Source organism: Acromyrmex echinatior, chromosome 11, assembly GCF_024713525.1.
Source record: "Acromyrmex echinatior isolate Ae372 chromosome 11, ASM2471352v2, whole genome shotgun sequence".
NCBI lineage: Eukaryota > Metazoa > Arthropoda > Insecta > Hymenoptera > Formicidae > Acromyrmex > Acromyrmex echinatior.
In genome coordinates this window covers 12233778-12258197 of record NC_141862.1, presented here as the reverse complement: position 1 = coordinate 12258197, position 24420 = coordinate 12233778, and the positions used below count along the sequence as shown (strand labels likewise).

Here is a 24420-nt window from a genome sequence, read left to right as displayed (position 1 = left end):
TCGTACCGTTGACGGTGCAGAGAAGACGGAAGCGCAAACGGGAGCGAGCGAAAGAGAGAAATCACCGTGAGAGTGAGAAACGAGACGGAGCGAGAGAGAGGACGACAAATATTTTCCCTGCCTCTGCCTTCTTCTGCTACTCAGGCGTCGATATATCAGCAGTCGGCGAAAGAAGTTCAATGTGGCGGTAAAAGCAGACGGTAATGCAGATTGCGGGCTCAGGGCGTCTCCCGTTACCGCGTTGCATCGTATGGTGCACATCTCTCGAGTGCACCGTCCGTTTCGCCTCGTCGTCGGCCGCCCATTGGCCGTCGCTTCGCTCTCCATTCCGTGAATTCCTAGCCGATTAATCCTCCGACAGCTACGGGAAGCCCGTAGTCTGTGGACCTTAACACGCGGCTTTTAGAATACGCCTGTCGACATTGCCGCGCCTATGGATCACCGTACGACTTGTGCACTATTCCGGCTCTATTCCGAATCAGAGTTGTCATTAATTCCTCATTCTAACGTATTCGATAACGTTTCCATGATTTTCAGATAAAATTTCATCATTTTCCCTGATTTTCAATAATATTTTGCAATTTTTTGTACTTTCGTCCTGATTTGCTTAAATATTTTGTTGAAAGATCAATTTAATGTAGTAATATAAAGGCTTATTCTGTAATTCTTGATTAACTGTAGCGTTACAGTCGTTAAAAGAGTTACAGAATAGGGTCCTAAATTACTATTAATGTTGCTAACACTTGCTTGCATTGTTAATTATTAAGTTGATAGTATTTGAAAACGTAGGTATTATTATACTTCTTTAAAACAAAGAATTTTAATTTTATAAAAATTTTGCAAAATTCCCTGACTTTCCTGATTTCTAATTTTGTGGCGATCCTGCGAACGATTTACCGAAATTTTAACACGGACTTTCTACAAATTCGAAACATAAGAGTTATTAGTCGTACTTTTAATATGCATACTCTTTTGGAGATCGTAAGAATTTAAAATTATATTAATAAGAATTGTCAGTAAAAATTATATTTCATCAAATATCTACATTTAACGCATGAAAAAAATTAAAATTTTCTCCTTTCATCTCCTCATTTTTTTTTTAAAGACATGCATATGTATCATTTTTTTTTTAAAGACATGCATATGTATTCTTTTCTTGTAATTAAGATATAATAATTTTAAACGGAAGAAAGGTTAACGAATGTTATATCACGTCTGTATTCTGAGTGAAAATAAAATCGACAGTCATCGCCCTATTCCATATGAATAAAATTCATTTAAATACGACGGCTTTTAAATCAAATCAAATTAGAGAATCAGAGAAAACTATCGACAATTAAAAATGATTATTTGCCCAGTGGCATTATTCACGACGTTCCTGACGTCGATCCGGCTTGCAAACGGAAAGTTTTCAACTACGCATTAACGAAAGTACCTCAGTCGTCAGAGAACCCGAAATTTCTGTCGAGACACTCGGTAGACAGAGAAGGCACGTTGCGCGGAAGGATGCGCGGCGATTCGTAAAAAAGGTTCGTGAGAGAGGCAACGATACCAGTTTCGAAGTTCCGAGAACTCGATGGGGCCGCCGTAACGATCATCGGGAAGGCTGGAAAAACACTAACCGCACGCTCACGATGGAGAAGAGAGATTTCTCGAGAAGAAGACTCCGGGAGCTTCTCTTCTACGATGCTTACACGTGTATTCGGCGTTCCCAAGGTTGGTAGGTTGGTATGTAGAAACCTTCCATACAATGCGCGTAGTGCCCACTTACTATCGAAAGGATCAATACGGGGGACATGCAGACTTGCTTGCTTGCTTGCTTGCTTGCTTTGCCTACTTGCTTGCCTACCTATCTACCTGCCTGCCTGCCTGCCTGCGTTCATAAATCTCCCTCGCCTACAAGACTGTAGGTCACGCAGCGCCTTCGTGGGATATACATTTCAAAGAAAGTGAGAATCCTTCAGGAAAGGAATATCTAGTCATCCAAAGGACTGTCGATCGCGAGACAATAATATATTATTTCGCGTTGCTTGAAATAATAATTTAACGAGTGTTTGTCGATAATCTCTCTATTTCGGTAGATTTTCATCAAGAATAGAGAACAATTATATATAGTTTACAGATAAGTTATCAACAAATGAATCGACCTCTCGTAGTGATTAATGATAAAAGATTCTTTTTTAAATGCTTTCAGTCGAAAATAAAATAGCATTTCCTAAAATAATAGTTATTCTATTTGAAAACAATGCGAGTTAGTTTTGTCGTTGGAACGAAAAATCCTGTGCAAGATCAGATCTCAAAAACTACTGTTACACCATCGATATTTGCGAGTACTGTTTCGGATCTCGCGTTCGTCTTCGCGATCTCGAAAAGCGAGAGCCACCGAGAGTCGCCTCGGCTATCGAGTTTCTTCGAAGCGCGGAACGGGGAACAAACGGAGGTCACCCTACCAGGGGTGTAGCATCGGGACAGTGCCCTTCACCCTCCTCGGTCAACCGCGTCCCGTAATCGGAGGAACTCGGCAGCACTCGTGTGTTCTCGCAGGATTACAACGCGATGTGAGAGAGAGAGAGAGAGAGAGAGAGAGAGAGAGAGAGAGAGAGAGAGAGCGCAAAAGGACGAGGTTCGCGAGGAACGATCCGCAAATTCGTTCGCACCAGCGTTGCCAACCGTAAGCCAGAACTACAATATTTACAACATCACGATTACATCATGGAGTACCAAGCGCATCGAAAATACAATAGCATATGCAAATACAAAAACGTACCGCTGACTCATCTTCTTTCTAGTAAATTCCTCTCTCTGTAGGGAATCCATCGAAAAGTACGAATCATTGTCTCTAAATTCTTCGGATTGGATCTCATTCCGACAGAGTAAGATCTCTCTTCTCAAGAACGACAGAATTTTCATTTTTTTCGGAGTGAGATACATTCCGGAAAAAAAAAAGAATTTAAACAATAGTACAATATTAAATACACTTTTTTTTATCGGTATCGTTCCCAAGACGAGATTACATTTTAACATTCCGTAAACAATACAACAGAAGGAATAACATTGAAGTGTTTAACACCTGAAGAATGTCCGCTTAGCGTATCCGATCGAGCCTTTTTCGCCTCGCGTTGAATGTATTTCGCACCGCGTGCCAAAACTCCATGCCGGATAAATAGATTAATACGCGGTAACGGCGCATATATTATCTGTAATGAATTTCACACAGGGAGAGAGAGAGAGGGAAGGGAAGAGAGAGAGAGAGAGGGCCTTCCACTCGCGGAGAATCTCCCCCGTTCCCTTTTGCCGATTCTCGAGCCGTGTGTGTGTTGCCCCACCGTCCGCTTCATTGTTCAGTCGGCCAATCACGCCCACGGCTAAGGAGAGCTTGCGGCATCGCGCGTGGCGCTCGTGCGTTCTCGCCCGACAGACGAGACGGCCCGATTAGGCCGAATTCGCACGAGTTCGCTACCGAGCCAGGCGGCCGAGCGTTGTAAGCGCGACGACCGAGGGGGGCACGAGGAGGGAAGTTGAAAGCGATGCAAGAGAGGAGAGGAGAGTACGAGAAAGAGAGAGAGAGAAAGACGCGAGCGCGCGATGGAGAGACGAAGAAAGGAAAGAAGAATCCGCGCGCGGTCCCCATCGAGTCGATTCCGACCTACGAGGCGAAGTGCGCAGCGAGCGGAAAGAATCGGGGCATCTGTAGGCGACCCCCGGAAGCGGGCTATCGAGGTGTTCATTCGATTTCCGCGTATCCGCACGGGGATGCCAAGCGGCCCGTGAAAAGTATGTTTTCGGTACCTTCCCCAGGCGTGTTCCTGTGATTAATCGATCGCGAACTCCGCGTCCCTCCCCCGCTTTTAGCGTACCGTTAAACAACTACTAAATCGAGATACTCGATTAGATTCCTTGACGATGGATTTAAAGTGTCTCGAAAAGTCTCTAAGAAAACTGTATTATTTATTCAACGTTATTCTAATAATTCATAAAGTTTCGCGCTCTACAAAAATTATAAACTTACGCCAACAAACTTAACGTCATGCAATTTCCTTAAGGTAACAAATGTAACGACGAGTCCGAAGTGTTAATCGCGCTGTAAAATTATTAGTATTTTAGAAAAACCGGGTGGCGTTAAAACACGTGCGACATTAACGGCAGTCTGATACAAAACTGGGGCAATGATTAGGAGTGGGGCAGGAAATCGCTAATCAGGCTTAATTAGCCAAGGCTCCCGGTGCAATTGGGATCCTGCGGACAGTGAACCAGATATATACTCCCGTTATCATTATCATTGTAAAGCCGCCAACGTACGCAAGCGTGGCTGGCATCCTACTGCTCGACGCAGAGCGGCGGCTCGGTTCGGCTCAGCGGCTCAGCTGAGAGCGGGAGACGGCGTGATCTGTCGCCCTCGGCGGTTGCGTCCCAAGTGGCGAGACACGGCCAGCGGGTGGCGGCGCGCGGCAGGTGCAGCTGACGGCGCGGTCGGACGGGAGGAAGGGAATGAAAGAGAGAAAGAGAGAGAGCATGCTTTCGGCTCCTCCCGACGCGAGACGACGCGACACGATCGTCGTCGCTCGACTGGACGGCGGGCGCGGAGTGTATATAAATAGGCGGCACGTCGACCGACCGTCTGGTCTCTCACCGGTGTTACGCTATTGCATGCACGCCACTTCGTGCGAGTACATGAGCGAGAGGGGTGGTTTTCTCGTATCGACTCGCGCACCGTGTCTCTGCATTACCGACAATAACAATGACGATGACGATGACGATGATGATGATGATGACGATGACGATGACGATGACGATGACGATGACGATGACGATGACGATGACGATGACGGTGATAATGATGATGATGATATGACGGCTGAGTCTTCGGTAGATATGTATCTATCTCGAGAGAATTTTCCGGTCGAAAGAATTCTCGGAAAATTCATACGTCAACGTATCTTCGATAAACAGTTATCCGCCTTTATCAAAAACTTTCTTCGAATGCTTATTCATATAAAATCTAATTTAAGCAGAATAAGATTAGAATTGAAATAAAATTAGAATAAAAGAATAATTCAATAAGTACGTCTATGATTGCAAATATGTGAAATAATGTTGGCTTATATGCATTTCTTAAAGATGATAAAAATGAAAAGAAAGATCGCAATAATAGAAAAAAAACAAATAGAAGAAGGAGAATTAGAAGAACGTTAGCTTGAAGCAAAAAAATTGCAAGATGTTCTTTCCATTAAGAGAAACGTAAGCATCTTTTAATTAATTTTGTAAGATTCTGATACAATTCATTTCGTAATGCGACAGGAATACTTTTTGTGCTGATAAACATCGTGCTGAATATGCAGAATCCTTCCGAAGGATAGGTAGCCCATTGGTCCAGCGGGAAACTTCAGCGACCAACGGTTTGCCGCAGAGAGAGAGAACGTCACATCGATCGCAAAACCAGAAGCTTCTCGCGGAATTCTCTGGTGCGTTCACGAAAGGGTTACGCTCATTTCACTCACAAAACAGCTATCAATTCTCTCATGAAAGTACAATAAAATAAAATAAAATAAAACACACACCCCCACACACACACACACACACAAATAAAATGAAACAAATATTACACCTCTCAATCCACGAAATCTGATAAAATTAGTGGCATTAGTGCTTGATTACACATTGATTGAAACAGCTGAATTAGTAGCTGGAGGTAAAATTAATTGGCAGAAAATGAAAATTTTTATAATTTATATATTTAGTCAATTATATACAGACTAATCGCGGATTTGAAGATTGACGGATTTAACGTCGAGGAATCGACACAATTACGTTTCTCTGACGAAATAATTAAATGTAACCATAAACGGATAAAATGATGCGAAGAAAAGAAAGACAGGAGCCAGATGGAGAATCACGATTGGTGAGTCGATAATACGTAGGGTCCAATTAGAGCGCGTAACGTTCATAACACCGAAACACTCGCGCGACAGCGACACGACATTACGAATATGCGGAGGGAATACCGCGGTAACGCGCACGCTGTTGCCAGATTTTTTTACATCACGTGTCTCCGCGTGCTCCGATTAATCGCGAACGACGCGGCATGGTGCTTGCGTATGCCTTAAAAGCGCCCGAAGGCCATTACATAAGCGTCGACTACGCTGACTCTCGCTGTGTCTCACTTCAGCGATACCTCGTCATCGATCCGCGATTTCCATTTCGAGGCACAGCGCTCCTCGAAAAGACAGAAAAAAAAAACATAGAGGTCACTTGGGGATGACCGTTGAATGAGCCGAGCGACTTCTCGTCGTTGATGGAAAAAAAATAAATAAATAAATAAGGCTCATGAACTTTCGAATTATGGTCGTTACGGAGTGAAGTTGGCCGAGTGTAGTCGTCATTCGTAAGATACTCGATTCAAGTCTGATTTCGAACTAATGTTCATTGTCACCGACTTGGATATATACCGACTGAGAGAACAGTGAGAAGCGGATAAAGTGAAATACTTTTATCCGTTGTCCCAAAGTATGTAACACTCGAGTCGAAGTCTCATTTTCCGGCGATGACCCGGCCATAGTGCTCGCAGCGAAGCGGAGCCTGGACATATCGTAGTGATTGGGATCAATACGTTTAACCACACTACCACGCAATAACACCCCTGCCCGTCCCCTTTCGCCTCCATCGACCTCACTCCGTCCGTCTCTCGCCCTCCGCCTCTCGTTTCCGCTCCTTCCATCCGCTTCGCCTCCGTCGACCTTGCGGCGAATTCTTTCGTGTACCGCGAAAACCCGCATTGAGTCGCGTGAAGGCAAATTTACATGATTCGCTTCTGAGCGAACTCGCTCGGTTTCACCCGTCGGACAAACGATCTTAGGACACGTAAACAAAAGCCTGCCTGTAAAGCACCTCGCTCATAATAATCATATTCAACGTAAGTTCACGTTCAAAGACAGATTTAAGATCGACAAAATGGATACGTAGAGACTTCGCATTATCATTTATTATAATAAGAAATATTCGAAAGATCGCGAGATATCCGGGGCAAGATATCGTGGGCGATTTCTATCGTTACAGGGTTGCCACAAATTTCTCACCCTAAAATTTCATAACTTTTCCCTGATTTTTATACAAAGTTTAACGATTTACTCTGAAGCTTTCATTAACACTTTGAAATTTTTTTTTTGTAGTCTCATCCTAATATGGAATGATGTGAAACTGTTAATATTTTGTTGAAAGAGCAGTTTAACACAACAAATTAAATGTAAATTACTATTAATGTTGCTGACACTACTTGCATTTGTCAATTGTTGGTAGTATTCCAAAACTCCAATGTGGCGTACGCACATTGAACTTCTTTCAAGTCAAGAATTTTTATTTTTCAGAAAATTTGGCAAAATTCCCTTAGAATACCGTTTTTAATTTCCCTGACATTTCTCCAGTTTTGTAAAACCTTGGCAACCCTGATGATTCTACCTTTAGGTAGGGAAATCTCGTCTCTTTCGCCGTTCTGCAGTCATAACACGGATTATAAATAGAGGATGTGTACAAGTGTAACAGGATAAGAATACCAACGAGAGATTTGTAATATCGTTCACATTTCGACCAACTCACATTTCGATCCTCCGCCGAGCTATGGTTTAATCGAGCGCGAGAGGAAGCGGCAAACTATTTAAATATAGGGAACAATTTAAGTAATTGCGACAATGGAACGAGTGCGCGATAACTTTATTTGTACCATCGCGCATCGTCGGCTATATCGCGGCTATCATCTCGCAGTTTTTCATACTCCGCGGTCGCGTGAATACGTATTTTCGAATAGTACGTTAATAACGGTACGGTTAAATAACACCATTAATGAGCAAACAGATAATGATGATGTTAATTCGACCGGTATTCGGCGACCGCGTATTATTATTCGAATCTCTTATTTACGGCGGGATCGAATCGGCAATGGCGCGGTCCTCCCATTAGCGCAGCTCCGATGCGTTCCTCCTAAATCAGCGTGACTACTGCATTTCCGGCGCGATGCATCGTTTGCCGTTGTTAGTCGATTAATAAAATCGCCGAGTGAGCGATTATCCACGCGACGTAATTAATCACGATTAATCCACGATATGTTTAATCTCTCGTTTTTTTGTCCATTACGCCTTCGAATCAATGTTCATGCTCAACTTTACAGTTAGTCGCATTTACGTGGAACGTAATCGATTCTGTAAATCATATAAAAATTAAAGATACTATCACTTACGATACATTCTTTAATTTCTGATTTAATTTGACGTCCGTTATTGATATCAATTTTTTTATAAGAGTAATATATATATATATATTACTTGAATTAAGTAAACTGATGCAAAAATTTGTGATGTAATACAATAATTTTGAAAGATTTGAATTACAACTGCACTGTTAAATCTATACACGAAATTTTTTCTTACAGTTTACTCTGAAAATATAATAGTCGTGGGACAACATTGTATTTCGAAGAATTTTAATGTAAATCTCTCATTCATTGATAAAATTTACTATAATAAACATTCAAAGAAAAGGTTGCTTTGATTTAAAGAAATTTTCTTTGCTATCAAATCTAAGAAATGACATTCAAATCATGATTTCTTGAATTTGAACATAATTTCTTTAAGTCAAATAAATTTTTTATTTGATTTCAAAAAAATAATGTTTAAATCAAAGAAATTTTTTCTTTAACCGTATAGCAAAGAAAATTTCTTTAAATCGAAGTAAGTAATCTTTCCTCTAGATGTATAAAATAAATTTGATTAATTTTACTGAAGTACATGGTAAAAATCTTTAAAATATTGTATTGTATCGCAACTACCATATTTTCAGAATAAATTTTAAAAGAAAATTCTCTCCGTGTAGTCAAATTTAACCTAATGTAAGTCACTACTGCTCCTCAATTATCATTATTTTTCATGATATATTTAGTAAGAGCAGTAGCAACTTAGGCCGGTAATCAGAACTTATATTCAAGACCGTCTTAAGTTCAGTCTTGAGATGTCACGAATCAATCAGAGATTCGCATTAGCATTAGTGTCTTAAGACATTACTTAAGACGATCATGAAATAAAAACTATGAATATCGCCCATAAATTAAATTAAATTTGACACTATAGACTTGATAGAGTCAAGAGTGCTATATGACTTGGGTTGGGAAAAGAAAGACTCTCAATGAGAATAAGAATTCTCAAAAAAAAAGATTCGCATTTACGTGAAACGTACCCCGTGCGAATTCCTTGCGATCATTCTCCATCAAACAGTTCCACGAATGGGAAATCGATTTTCGAAGCTCGAGTGAAATTATTCGCGGGTACCCGGCGCATCTCGAAGCGGTCGGAGCCGCCATATTGTTACTGGATGCATTCGCCAGAAGACACCCACCACACTGGTACACCGACTCTAGACGCTAACTTTATACCTATTAAGGTCCGGGATCGATAGCGGGTACGTACTACGTATACGTCGCGCGTACTAAATACTGTATTGCATGTACAGGGTGAACGAGCGGTTGTGAACGGATAGCTAGAAGTCTGTAACGAGGAACGGAGGAATGGCGAGGAATGGCAAGAAATCTCGATTATACGAAAAACAGTTCCGACGTGGCAAGCGACAACGGGATGGTGTCTCGCGTCTCAAGGAAGAGTCTCAGCGAAGCATCGAGCTGGTCTGATCGGCGATTTAATCAGCGGAATAATCGAGCTGATGAAAATCACGGACTCGCGCCGCATGTAACGCGCGAATTTAATTCGACGCTCGCCCAATAAACATACAATGCGAGTCTGAGTCCGCTGCTATTATGCGATCGTTGATATCACTATGCACCGCCATGTACCAAAGAAGGAGCGGCAACACAGTGCGGCGAAAGCTCGCTCGATCATTGCCAACTTGACGACAGCTTCTGCGTCCTGCGGCACCTTCCTCGGTTCCGTGCATCTCACGCTTTAAGGCCGGTATTCATAGTTTGTTATATTTTACACTCTCTCAAGTACAATCTTAAGCTATCACGAACCAATCGGACAGTCGTATTAGTATCTTAAGATATTACTTGAGACGGTTCTCCAATAAGAAGGAATATTAATACCGGTCTAACGTCCGTTTCTATAAATGTAACTTTAATGTCGGACCAATTTGCTCTTCTTCTTTTTCTAATTCTTAGAAAAGACTGAAAGGTGAAGAGTTAAAACCAAGATTAAAATTAAATTACATTGGTAAAAACGAGTAAAGTATTTTATCACTGAAACAGCGTAGAAATAAATATATTAACTGGGTTTATTTTGATCTATATTTCACTAAGCCCAGTTGTACAAATATCATACGTATACATTTTTTACACAAGGTTTAGAATCCTGTCAAACCAGTTAAGGATCAAGACTTCGTGGGCCTGTAAGTAGTGACGGGACGAAACGGCAGTTTTGAACGTTGCATAATAACAGAGTGAAAGTAGTTGATTGATCAGTGACGGACCGCCAAGTGGATCAGCGAGACTTGGGTCTCTTCATTGGATTACAATGGCACTTATCAAGAGTCGATAGTCGGCCTAAGTCGGCCATTTTGACGGCTGTTGTGATGTCCGGTCGGGAGGGGGGAAAAAAGTAAGTGGCAAAGTTGTCTTGCTGGATATTTCGAAGTATCGAGAATTTCGACACGAATCACGACGCTTATTGAGTTGTCGCCTTACTTCTATTTAAAGTTGACTGAAATCGATTCCAAACAACACCTGATTTACTTACTGAACGCAGCCTCGAGATTATGTTACGCGTAAACTAACATACTTTTGCTCGAGCAAACTGTTTTAGCGAGAGTCGAGTAGGAGATTCGATTCCGGTGTATCTAAAGGGTTAATTAAAGACCGTTTGGATACAGGATACGGCGGAGCGCTTCTACAGCGATATCTATACCGCTTGTAACTTACATGGGGAACGGCGGGTTTCTATGCGGACTTTGGGCAAATGGAATCGACAGGGAGTTGAAGGGGGGAGGAAAGGGGTTGGAAATGGATATATATACATATATATACAGAGTGCTGAGCTCCTCTCGATCGATCCTCGAAGGATGTGGAGACCAACAGAGGTGACTCCAAAAGAGAGAGAGAGAGAGAGAGGGGGGGGGGTGAGCGAGAGGATAGAGAGGAGGAGAAATAGAAGAGAGGAGAGCGAGAGACTCGCCGAGAAAATAACTAATAGGGGTGGGGTTGCAAGAGACGCTGCGGATGTGAGCGGATGTGGCGAGGAAGGGCAGAGGAGAAACCGGGGGGGAATGAGTTAGATAAGGATGAGAATATTGGGCCAAGTGGAAGGGAAACGAAGGGATGATGCTCGCGCTTGGAAACTACCTATGCCCGTCGCCGTGCCGGTACGAACAGTACTGCAAAATGTCGGGTACCTACGGATTCCTTCCGTGCCCGCGCGTATACATCGGGTGTCCCGAAAAGAGGGACACGAATGCAAAGTATCAACGTGGAGATCCGATAGGAGACGACGTATATTCGATGGCGAGGTGGATGCCAGTAAAAAATAACTGCACAAAGTCTGATTGAGTTCAAGTACAATTAAATTAACAAATAATATAAGAGTCATTAAATTGTTGAAGTTATTTCATTATTGTTTCAAGAGTGTCAACAGATTCGCACGACTATTCGTACTTGAAAGACTTGGAGCTTCAAGTGTCACAACCTGTCTAGACCTGTCCGAATTTGTTTCTTGAATAATGAATCATAATTCAAGCAGTTTGCGAGTGCGAACACAAGATCCGCAAACAAACAATCACGAGTTCTTGCGGCGAAACAATCGCGTGATTGTATAACGGGAATACTACGAAGGCTTTGATTCGACATTGTATAAATAGCATAAACCTTTGCGGCCTCTAGGGTCTCTACAAATAGGGGACCGCGTTGTATAAACGGTTAGTAGACAAGCAGTAGACTAGAGGACAGGCGGCAACGACTTAGGTCTCACTTCGATTCGAGCGAACAGGGCAGGGCAGGTATAAATCTTCGCCATTGGACTTCGGCCGGGCGGCAAGCTCCATGGCGGGATTTCTTTCTCTCGCTTAGCCAAAGGAACGATCGATATACAGAGCACGAGTCGAGAAACTTGGACTTCCGGTTAACAGGTCTCGAGACTGAGAGACGCCTTAAATAGCGAATGTGACTGTTTTATCTAATTATAAATTGCGAGTTGAGAAAAAGAACGATGTCCTTTGTAATAGATTTAGCTGCAGATGAGTAATATGAGCGGAAGTCTCGTGCTATGTATTTTCGTTGAAAGTTCGAGAACAAGGGCAGATTGCCTCGGACTTCTTGCCACATCACAAGAAGCCGTAACCGCCGTAACATTCCTGAAGCGATGCAAGAAGCTCGGTCGCATGTCGGTGCATGCTGCATCATCGCGCAGTCGCGTGGGTGTGGGTGAAACTGCGTTTATGCGCGCACGCATATCTCGCGTCCTTCAGTGAAAAAGGACGAAAAAGGATGAGCGGTTGAACAAAGAAACGCATGAGAAACGAAGCGCAAAAGGATCACTCGCTGTTCTTCCAGCGATGGCGTTTTGAGAATGAACGTGTATTCGTGTGAGAGCGAAGTCGAGATAGCGATTTATGTACATTTATCGCGTAAATCCGAGCCTGTTGCGTAGACATTACCGCGAAAGTAATTCCGGGCGTTTGGTTTATCCCAACGCGAAAGAGGTCGATGGCGACCCTGGGCAAGTCGAGTTACCTGCGAGCGAAGTTATGTCTGAGAAATATCGCCTCGAGTGCAGGCGCGTCGATACGTTGTAGGTGTGGGTTACACTTACATGTATTAAGCGGTTTTCATGCGTGAATATTACCGTTCTTCACTTTGTTCCATTGTAATTCTTCCTAACCACGAATAAAATTCACAGCATCAGATAAAAAAAAAACAGAAAAGATCATCGATCGTAGAGAATGACTACATTCAGTAAAAAAAAGCAGCTTTGCAACTGTTGTGAAATTCTTTAATAATTTGTCTTGCCCTTAATTCCTCACTGGATCTAAATGGTATAAACCAATAATCTTAAAGAATTTTATAACAGTTGCAAAGCTACTGCTTTTTCCACCGAACGCGGTTAATCACGTACAAAGAAAGAAAGGGACGCAGGGTAATAACACTGCAAACACAGTAGGTAATAGTCAACAATGTGTGTGTGTGTGTGTGTGTGTGTGTGTGTGTGTGTGAGAGAGAGAGAGAGAAAATCTGTTTTCTGTAGCTAATTCAGATCTTATATGCAAGACCATCTTAAGTACAGTCTCAAGAAGTCACGAACCAATCAGAGGGTCGTTTTTAGGGTCTTAAGACATTACTTAAACAGTTTTGAAATAAAAATAGACTATGAATACCGCCCTAAACTAGTGTACACTTTTGGAACTTACAGCGAGATAATAGGTATACATTCGATACATCTATAGTGACTTTAGAAATAAAGACGCAGACCTATATATAGAGAAAGGAAAGAGAGTACCGGCCGTGACGTCGGCGAACATGTGAGAGCACCCTTAAGCACGCCCCTTCCCCCTCGGCCTCTCCGTCACTCTCGCGGCTCGGCGGGCGCGCGAGAGCGTCGAGCTCGCGCACTTGACTGCCGTGCTCTAAGTGAGAGCGCCACGTGACGTCGTCGCGCACGACCCCAGGCCGCTATGTTTCCGATAGCACGCGGACCGATCGCACGGCGCACCGCGATTGGCCACACCTTTTCGTGCGGCCGCGCCGCTCTTCGGATGCAATGCAACGATAATAAAATGACCGACTGCTTCCTCCCCCCTCTCTCCCCCTCTCTCTTTCTCTCTCTTCCTCGGTGCCGGAACGGGCGACATAACGCGGAGTTGTGACGGATGCAAAATGCATGTGTTACTACTTCGCGCGCGAACCATACACGCAAATGCGAGTGACCCGGCAACGTCGCTGGTCTGTCTATCTGTCTGTTGGTCGGTCGGTCTGTCAATCGGTTGGTCAATTGGTTGGTTGATCGGTTGGTTGGTTGGTGAGTTGGTTGGTTGGTTGGTTCATTGGTTTGTCAAATGTATACAAGGTGTCGCACATGAAAGATCTAATCGGCTTGTACTTTACCCTTTAACAGGATATAATTTCGATTCTTCTTCCCCCTTCCCCTCTCCCTCTCTTTCTCTTGTTCTTCATCTTTCATGCTTTCAGACCCGATAATATAGACGTACCGCATATCTGTGAACGTTCCACTATAGAGCTATGTATGCATTATTCCAGCAATAGTTATATACATGCTTAACTCATCGATTCCACCGATTCCATTTCTGGGACACCGAGTATTATTGTAATTTTCTTCAGGTGATATGGAAATCCTGATTTAGAAATCCAGAATAAGCCAATCGTATCTGGCGTTCTAAAAATGGAGATATTATACCAAATAAGTATACTGCCATGTTTAATAATCGTCTTAACTGTATTAGCTGTATACAGATAGTTGGTTCCCTCCCATCTCTCCGCGGGGATGACACCCGCTCGTCGATACTCTTTGTCGGCGTTACGTCATCGAGAGACGCGGATACTAAATGTCTGAATAAATGTAAGTACGATCGATATAAGCGGGTCGCTGTAAATAATATATTAAACGATTAAGTTTCTTTTATGCCGAGTATGCAATGTGACTTGGGACAAGTAAAAAAATTTTGAAGAAACGACTTTTATATTCTTGAAATGGCATCAAAAAAATGTTTTAATTATACTCTCTAAATTCCTTGGAGTGGAAACTCCTCACTGTAAAGAATGAAAATTGAGCTGGTCTTGAAAAAAAGTGGCTCAATTTTCAATCTTTAAGAGAGAGAGATTTCACTCTTCGGAGTGACAATTCACTCTAAAAATTTTAGAGAGTACATGTTAATTTAACGCAAAATTACAATCACTACGAAGCTACGCGAATCTCTTACGTTAAAGCCTTGTTCGGGATATTCTGTACATATCGTGATGTCGTAATTTGCCGAAAATAGAATCGACGTGTACACAAATGAGTCGTCTCCGGTATAAAAGAACTAGAAACCGTGATATGTGATCATATCGATCCTTCGCGCGCGATATTGTATAGTTATAAATTAATCACGACCAGGTATGCTTAAATTTAACGGTCCGTTCACACATTACGTTATCAAAATATAACATAAAATATTGTTATTAATGCAAGTATTGATATAAGCGTTACATAACCGACACGTGCTAGAACAATGTTGCTCCGCGCGTAAAACAATTCTTTTATTCAAACAAAATTTTGCTTTGAACGTACCGATCGCTCATTTTGGTCATCATCAAACCGTACAATTACTCTTTCGCATTCAATTATTTCCCGTTGTTTGAACAAAAGAAATGTTTACGCGCCGACATATCGACGTTCTGGTTTGCGTTACCCGCATTAATACCGACTTTGAATCTACTGCTTTATTATATCGTTTCGATACTTTTCTTTTTAGAAAGTAACGGTAGTTCCCATCGTGTGTCTACAGTTATAAAATTACCTAGCGTTATTGTGTTGCATAGTTACTCAAGATAAGAGATACCCATGGAACTTGTGCCGCGTTCACACCCGGACGTCTATCAATAGATTGTAAAAAAAAAAAAAAAAAAAAAAAAGAAAAACAATTAATGACGATGTCGTGAAGCGGTATAACGCGAACGTCAGTTAGGTTCATAAAATCTCGGACGTCTCCTTTTATTACGCGTGCGACTCGTTTCGTTCCATAATGAATACCTGCCGGACCTGACTCCAGCGTTTATTGGCTCTATGCCAGTGACATAATAATCGTCGGATTTTATCAGAGGATCGAGCTGCGGCCGATCTCTCTGGCGTTCCCGTCGTTGTCGCCGGTATTAAGGACCGGCAGAAAGCTCAGGTGTGATGGAGAGAACGAGAACAATCATGTGCTGCGGCGACGTGCGTGACAATTGGAACGTCGCGGTTTCGTCATGAGATAAAGGTCGACTCTGGTGATGCACGTTGACGCGCTCCCGAGCACGTGATAAAGCGATAAGTGGAAAATTTGCGGACAAAATGCAAGTCGCTTCGCGCCGACATACGGCAACTACTGCGATCACGTGCCTCACGAGTTAATTACTCGTTTCAGCGGTTCGAAGTCGATAAAGTCGATAGTGTATCAATAAGCTGTGTGATAATCTGCTAGACAGATTATAGAGTGTCGTCAGGCGAACGATTCGTCATCGCCTAACGTCATTAATTTTGAGTTTTTCTCTCCTCGACGTTCTCAAAATGATAAAGAAGAATATCTTTGTACGGGATAAGAGAGAATAGAAGAGAAAGAATCGCGTGCTATAGGCAGCTCACCCTCGCTCCGAGAAAGCGGGCCTCCAACAACTCCTGCTTCCTTGGGTCCAGGGTGGCCTGAAAGTGCTCCATCTTGACGCCAGCGCCTGCAACAACAAGTCACAGCGAATTACACTTCGACCTTTTCGCCCGTGGCGTTTCGGTGGCAAAAGAAACGAAGAATCTGCGATAAGAATCGAGAAGCGTATCGATGATCTCTATAAGAGTCGATAGCATACGGATTGATGTGCTCCGAGATCTGATCTTCTCGACTGATTTGATGGCGAAATCGACGCGATATAGATCAGAATAAAAGAAATGAAGACGAGGCGAAGAGGACGAGAAAAGGAAAGAAAAAGATTAAGCAAGGGTTAGCCGTGCGGAAAAAAACGTAAAGAGAAACGAGCTATCGCAAAAGTTGCCGGATAGAGCCGATATTAAATGCCGGATAATGCTATTACGCGCCAAAGTATTCGCAGAAGATGTTATTCGTGCGTTACAATTTATCGCGATTTTCCTATTGTTCAGATATGTGAAGATCAAAGGTCGTTTTCTTGAAAAATATCGCAAAATACAAAAATGTACAAGGATACTATAGTATATGTCACATATATTATATATTTCTCTAATATTTTCGTATGCGATATTTTTTCGAGAATAAGGTTCCATACTCATATATGGTATATATATAACAACGACAAACGTTGACGTCGTTACATTGTTATACAGATTTTATATTAGGTGTTGGAATTAATTCGTAGCGTTTTACAAGTGATGGGAAGTACTTTCATTAATGTATTTTTTAATGCTCATGTGAAATAAATAACATTCTTTCATTAAAAACGCTACGAATTAATTCCAACACCTAATATTTGTTAAAAAAGCTGCATTAAACAAAAATAAATTTTAATAAGTACTAGAATAGTTTTAAGTAAATATTTACTAAATGTATACATATATTTATTTGATACAAAAACCATTAACCTTCCACCATCCCAATATTTTTGATCATTGTTTTCGCTGGGCCGTTGAGGAAAACAGCATATATTTTTTATGAATTTCCGAACTACACAAAAATCAGAAAAAATCTTGTTGTGAACAACTTTAACAATAAGTTTTTGCTGTAATAAAAACTAAACCGCATTTTATTAATTTTGTATTGAAATCTGAATAAGAATTGAAAAAACATAATATTGCCTTAAAAAATACAAAGTGGTGCTGGAAGGTTAATTTGATTTGTCTTTTTTTTTTATTGTGTTAATATTTATTTACGATAGTCTTATTTGAAAAAATATTAGTAAATTTTTTTTCAGTGTGTGTAACGACAAATATAACTGACATTAAGAGTTCCAAAATAGGACTGAAGGATAAAATTATTCAATGATGAAAAAATGATTCTGCTAAAATATCTTATCTCTAATAAAAATTTAATTAGCTACATATCTAAAAATTATTTTGTTAGATGATCAAAATAATTGTGTACACCGTTAAAATCATATACTCAATTTGAATTAGTTTTAATCATTTCTGTAGATCGCCACGGCTCCTATTTAACATGTTGTTAATTTAATTAAAACAATGGAGTTTAAACTATTCAACTCAAGACAATGTATTAAATTTGATTCAGATTTAATTTATTAATAATATTTACTAGATGCATTAATATGGACGTTGATTGTGCTTCGAAACTAACTATAGAAATGGATTGATTTACACTTTGACACATGAATGTTACACTGTAAAATATAGTGTCAAATTTAACTTAACGTGAATCGCCACCTGCTCCTATTCAATTATATCATTATTTTATATTAAAACAATGGTTATATTTGACACTATACAGTGTCAATTTGACACTATATCATGTTATGATTTTACCAAAATGATATATTTAGTAGGAACAGTGGCGACTCACGTTAGATTAAATTTGACACTATTTTTATAGATTTAACAGTACAAATAAAATGTGATTTATCTCAAGAAATTAAATTATTGTATCTTTGACATTTAACCTGGCGTCATTGTAGCTGGGTCATAATGACCCGAGACATTTTTAAACAACAAACTGTATTTCCTTACATACTTTATAAATTTTAACTAACCGCCCTGTAGCTGGAGTTAAGACTTTCTAAAAGCATTGTTGACATTGTGAGAATAGATCCAAAAATTATTCGGGTTATCATGATTCACCTCAACATCCGTGTAACATTTTAGCATCACAATGACGCCGAGTTAACAGGATAGAAAATTCGAGCAAAGGTACAACAAATTCAAATATCCTAACAAGTTTGAGCGTTTCACATAATTATTTTGATAGTTGAACAAAATTAAATTTTCAGATCTATTTAGCTAAATCAGTATTTAGCTAAATCTTTTAGATGCTTCAGCAGAATCGTCCTTTTCCACGAAGCATCTCCAACAGCGTGAACGAACACGTAGACGCGCCAATGCTTATTCTTTTGCGTGGGTTTGAAACTTCAAAAACGAATTGCATCGCAAAGGATTTATCCTTGGACGAATCCGAGCGAGGAAAAATGCAGCGGAGAAAGCGAGAACGCTTGTCCTCGACGAACCGTTATTCCTATCCGAATTCTCCCAAGTAGAAAATTCGGATAGGAACGCCACCTTCGGGATTGCAATTACCGGACGCTTCGACAATGGTATTCAACGCCCACTGACAACATTCTCGATCGTAACTGCGATGCTACCGAAGCCGCTGATGATTACCGCGCAATAAACTGGACATCCCATGGGTCGTAAACGGCGCAATCAGAATGCTATAATTAGCGTTTTGCGGAGTCGCGTTATGCCGAAGTATTATTTATTTCGATCAAACGGATTGGATTTAACTCGCCCGTCGATCCTCTCCGCGAATAAACCACATTCTATTGTGCGATTTGGAGACCGTCTCGTAAAATTAGTCGAATCAACTGCGGACAGAAATAATAGATAATTTGCGCGTTAAACAAAGCACACGCTTACGTGCGTTGCGTGCCTTTTCATCTTTATTATTCACGTTATGGATGAAAACTACTGTCCGAGAAAAGAATCACCCTAGGGTTAGTTAACTACCGGCGGGACGTAGTTTCCCAGAAAAAAATTATCGTTGAGTTTAAACCCGTCTAAGTTCACGGTGAGCGGTGCGTTTTTTTTTTATATTTACAAATGAAATCTTCAGTAAGTAGCAGATCTCCATAAATTCACTGGCTAGCGAAACGACACGCATGCGAGCCAAACAAAAAGATTTACTTATGTGTATCGTACATTAGAAAAAAGAGTGATTGCTTTAAATGGAATTCTGGTTGAAAATGGACAAATCAGGATTTTCTGGCTAAATCCATTATAATTTTAGTTCAGATTTGATCAGAATTATGATAAACGTGATCAGAATTTTCTGATTAAATCTACTAAATGCTACACTGAAAAAAATTTATTTAGTTGCCAAACAAAATCCTTGGTTGATATAATAAAACAATTTAGTTGAAGCAAAACATTTGATTATTGTAACATTTTATTTGTTTCTGATAAACATTGACATCTGATGAACCCGTTTATCCAAACAAGAAATTAACTGATTCAATTAAATGAGTTTCTCAACGTACAGTGAAAAAATTATCAACTCTTAATATATATTTCTTTTTAATATAAAATAAATATTTATTCAATAAAAAAAGTGATAATTAATACTAATACTTTTTGTATCAAATAAATATATATGTTTTGGTAAATATGTAATTAGTACTATTCAAACAAATATTTACAATTTATTAAATTCTTTTTCAGAGTAATTGAGATAAGACCAGAATTCCGATTGATACGATCAGAATCTTTTAATTCATTTTCAACCAGAAATTTTTCTTATCAGGGTACGAGCTTCAGTTTTCATAGATTGGTTTAACAGAGATCGTCCCTCTCTCTTCAGTCATTTGTTATCAACACGTATATACACGAGTGAATGAGTCGCACTGCTCGCCGTTACTTTCGAGAATCACTGCAATCCGTTAAAGACATTATACACGTTCACGATGCGTGACCGGCCGTTGCGCGTTACCAAACGGCGCAACGTTGTTTTCTACGTTGGATGTTTAACGATCTTTTTCCATTCCGCGATCGCGAATCGCAGGTAATAATGGCGCCGCGCGCGTTCGGACTTTGGATTCGACGGGAGAATTGAGAAAGTGATGGGATAATTGATCGTTGCGGTATGTGACAATTAATGCCACTTCGGATCAGCCACTTCGTGGAGAGCTCGGAACGCATCTGGCCGTTGAATAAATCCGAGCGGGTGAACGCGCGAAGTCGCGCTCGCTCGCGCGAGTGCAGTAGCGCAGTCATTGAACTCGTCGTCGGCCACAATTTTCATGTAAAACGGGGGCAAGGCTATTTTATTCGTAGTGACTGGGATAGGCGAACGTACTAGACGACGCCGAGTAAGAAGACAGACGGACGCGGTTCGCCGAGGCGCAGCTTTTAATTGTGCAATCGAAAACAATGCGCGACTTTTACGACACGGCGTGTAACATTCGTCGCGCGACGAATCCGGGACTATTCGATTTCGTCGCATTAAAAGTATTTATAGAGGCCCCTATTCCATAGCTCTTAATGATAGTAATACATGCCATACATGTGTCGTTATGCATTAATGTTATGGTCTTCGCCCAGCTTTTTTATCGTGTATGAAACCTGCTCAATGTAATTATATAGTGTTAAATTAGAGTCGTTAAGAATGTAATAGAATAGAAGTCTTACTATCGATTCAATCCCTTCACAATCTGTGTAGATTTTAATGTACACCAAATTTGACGACATTTATCCGTTGAAATTATTTAATTCTATCGACATCATCGAGATCAAATGTACATAATAATATATATGTTGCAAAAATAGTCAAAATTTGGAAAAAAAAATTAATTATTTAATATGAATTATTTATTTAAATGCTTAAATGAAATAAAAAACATTTTGTTAACATGGTTCTAATAAAATCAGATCTGAAGGGATTAACGTACACGCGCAGATCCCAACTGACATAAAAAAAAACTTTTTTATCCGTCGGCCTCGCTATCTTCGCGAGCGAACAACCGGCATCTTCAGCTTCGCGTGCGACGTTTACATCGGAGAAGTGTCACGACTGGCAACGGCTGGAATTTCATTCGTTCTACAAAAGGCGCGGAGAAAGCGAGGCGCTAGCAACAATGTGAGACGTTGCTCAGGATATTTCGCGAACGGTGGTTCTACCAATACGGCGAATGCATTACTCGCGCGTCCATCAGCCGAAACCTCTGCATCCTTCGAAAAAGTGTGCCACGCGAACAGCGGGCATCATCTTCAATGGCACCGCGATGCTGGTCGAGAACCGATCTTGTTTGCCGGACAATACTGGAAACGCGACAGAGGTGTTGAGAGCAGCACGAGCTTTATCGTCGCTGCTCTCCCTAGTAACTGGCGACATTTGAGGGATAATTAATTAACACGATTTCACGGAAAAAAATCTATTATTCCGCGTAGCCGCTGTCGCGTTCCTCGTTGTGACAAAAACGAGAAAAACTATCGCGTTTGATCAATGAATGCGCGAGTGCAACTTGTGCAACGCGGGACGCAGCGGTTCGCATATTTCACGATAATCATCGCATTCATTCCTGCGTAAGCGAATATCGTTATTCTGTAAGAATTAAATACATTGTTTTCAATATTCAATATTTTTATTCTCTCCTTGTATACGTCGATACAATGTACTCTTCATTCTCCGCATTTTCCTTTCGCGATAAAACGGAAGGTATTAGTCGGTTAACGTGTAACGTTATCGAAACGTTCAGAGTTGCCATGTGGTTTATAAGAGGTGCCTTCCATTTAGTGCCAGAGATATCGTTCTGTCTTTGTTACGCATGGAATGCAAAGAAGAATAGAATAGTTTGTGTATTGACTTGTATCGTTATGTCATTAAATGGAAAGCACCCAAGATCTACAATTAATGGGGATTTTATGGTGAAATCGGTCACTCGCTACACTGGATTAGTACATTAAAAAAGCTACTTTACATCTAAATAAATAAAAGAACAATGAAAATAATATATTCTGTTAATTAACGTTATTATATCATTATTTAATCGTTTAAAATATTTATATGCTTTTACACTGATGAAAAAATTAAAAATCAAATTTCCATATTTTTTTAAATAACATTAATTAAATGTTTATGTACAATAAATAAATATTTCAATAAAAAAATGAGAGTCCAATTAATCGTTCTTGTATACAAATAAATATACGTTTACATCTAGTAAATATTTAATTAGTACTATTCAAACAACATTTATTAAAATTTAATACGTTTATTAAAATATATTATTAAACTTTAGTACATTTTTTTCAGTGTACATTTAACTTTGCTAATTTCATGTAGCAGTATTAATTTAGTATGCACTAATCTAGTGTAGGTAATGCAAGTGACTGAATTCGCTATTATTCTCACAGGAGAAAAAGCTCTCCCTGTTGGACACTCGGCTAAATAAAATGGCAAACTGGATTCATGTCTGTTTCTATCAATGTAGATTAATTTTAATCTCGGTTTAACTTATTTTTTACCTTTTTCTCTCTAGTTCTATAAATTAAAAAAGAGCAAAAAGTAAATTAAAACCAAGATTAAAGTTAATCTATAGACATAATGATTAACTTCCGTGAAGTTGGCATCTTATTGTCAAAATTTCAATGTCATTAATAGAGTTCTAGATAGTTCCTGATAGATTTCGAAAAGAGTTCTGACGATTAAATGCAAAAGGATAATTCAATACTTAAAATATTAAAAATAATGTAAAAGTATACGATGCCAATTTCGTCGGTTATGGATTCTCTCTTGAATAAACTTGTTTAGAACACAACAATTGTTTAGAAGATACTCATAAAACAGCGTGATCGAACAGGGGTCAACTGAGACCTTCAATATTATATCTCAGTGAATGTTGAAAGATCGACACGATGAAGAGTTTACAGAACAGAGTTCTCTCGGGCGGAAACAACATCAAGCGAGCAACTGAAAATAATAAGATGGTAAACTTTCCGAGATAATCATTTTGCAACTTTGTGATCATGCGAAATCAGCGAAATCACTCGTGAGGAATACGTTATCGCCTTTGATATTTTCAACACATAACGAAAGATTTCAAAACAGTTTGCCTATCGCCTACAACGTTTTCAAGGCTATTTTCGTATCTCGAGAGTATTTTTACGCGCAAGGTTAATAAAAAATTACTACCAATACATTTACATACTTAACTACGTTGAAAAATAAGTTTTTGCGTTTGTCGAAGTGACACCATCAGCGTTCGCATCTCGTAATATACATATACATAAACGTAATTGAGCTGCCAACCGACGGTGTGTCCGCTCCTCGGCTGATTTATCCTCGCGTTACTTATCTAATCTCGTGTATCATAAGACCGAAATAACATCCGTATTTTCATACATCAGGCGTCCCAAAATTCTCTTAAACCGAGAAAGAGAAAAACATAGGAATATCCCGTGAATCACTTTCGTCTACAGCTCGGGGAGAGGATCTCAACCAATCCGCTCGACATTTTCGCTAATCTGCCCAAGGGGTTGATGGCAGGATTAAAAAAAAAAAAAAAAAAAAAAAAGAAAAAGAAAAAAAAAGAAATAGAGAAACGAGCGAGTTGCAAAGAGAGGATGTGCAATGTCGATTAAAAAACACTTACCACCACCAGAGTTCCAGCAATTATCAGTCATCCCTGTTTATCCATCTGCAGAGTTGGCACTACATTATAATTACACTGATCCAACTCGCTCGAATGTCTCGCGGCACGTTGGTCCTTGACGGCGTCGGCGTCGTTACGCGCGCCGGATACACTTTTCATGAGCCCTAGTGCCGCCCAACAAAACTCTCAGCTCCGCCGCATCGCTTTACACCAATGAGAGCACCTGTCTCATTATTGATCTCACACTACACTCTCTCGATCGCCGATGTACCGGGTGGGCCGCACCGCGAAGACCATCCGTAAGGTTTTCGCGCACTCCCGATCAACACCCGGCCACCCGGTCGGCCACTTCCGGCGACAGTACGCGAGGATTTCCTTTCTGTAACAGTACAGCCACGCGCGTCTACAGAACC

The 24420-nt window shown here is 40.5% G+C and overlaps 1 protein-coding gene and 2 long non-coding RNA genes across 10 annotated transcripts in view; 2 read left to right on the top strand and 1 right to left on the bottom strand.

Moving 5' to 3' along the window:
• Tlk (Tousled-like kinase) overlaps positions 1-24420 on the bottom strand; it is a 60386-nt gene that overhangs the window by 28268 nt on the left and 7698 nt on the right. For 6 of the 8 annotated variants that reach the window (XM_087411139.1, XM_011053058.2, XM_087411138.1 and 3 more), the window contains exons 2-3: positions 24008-24386; positions 16317-16402 (exon numbers count right to left, since the gene is read on the bottom strand). In XM_087411139.1, coding sequence (XP_087267265.1) covers positions 16317-16402; positions 24008-24038 — 117 coding nt within the window. In that variant the 5' untranslated portion in view covers positions 24039-24386. Of the gene's footprint in view, positions 1-9219; positions 9383-16316; positions 16403-24007; positions 24411-24420 lie in introns of those variants that run through there. The other 2 variants (XM_011053056.2, XM_087411143.1) reach the window with 2 other exon arrangements.
• On the top strand, positions 9296-12903 carry LOC147908162 (uncharacterized). The gene is made up of 2 exons (XR_015546644.1): positions 9296-9423; positions 9493-12903. It is a non-coding gene; the product is annotated as an uncharacterized LOC147908162 (long non-coding RNA).
• Positions 16397-23871, top strand: LOC147908161 (uncharacterized). Its single transcript, XR_015546645.1, has 2 exons — positions 16397-17036; positions 17180-23871. It is a non-coding gene; the product is annotated as an uncharacterized LOC147908161 (long non-coding RNA).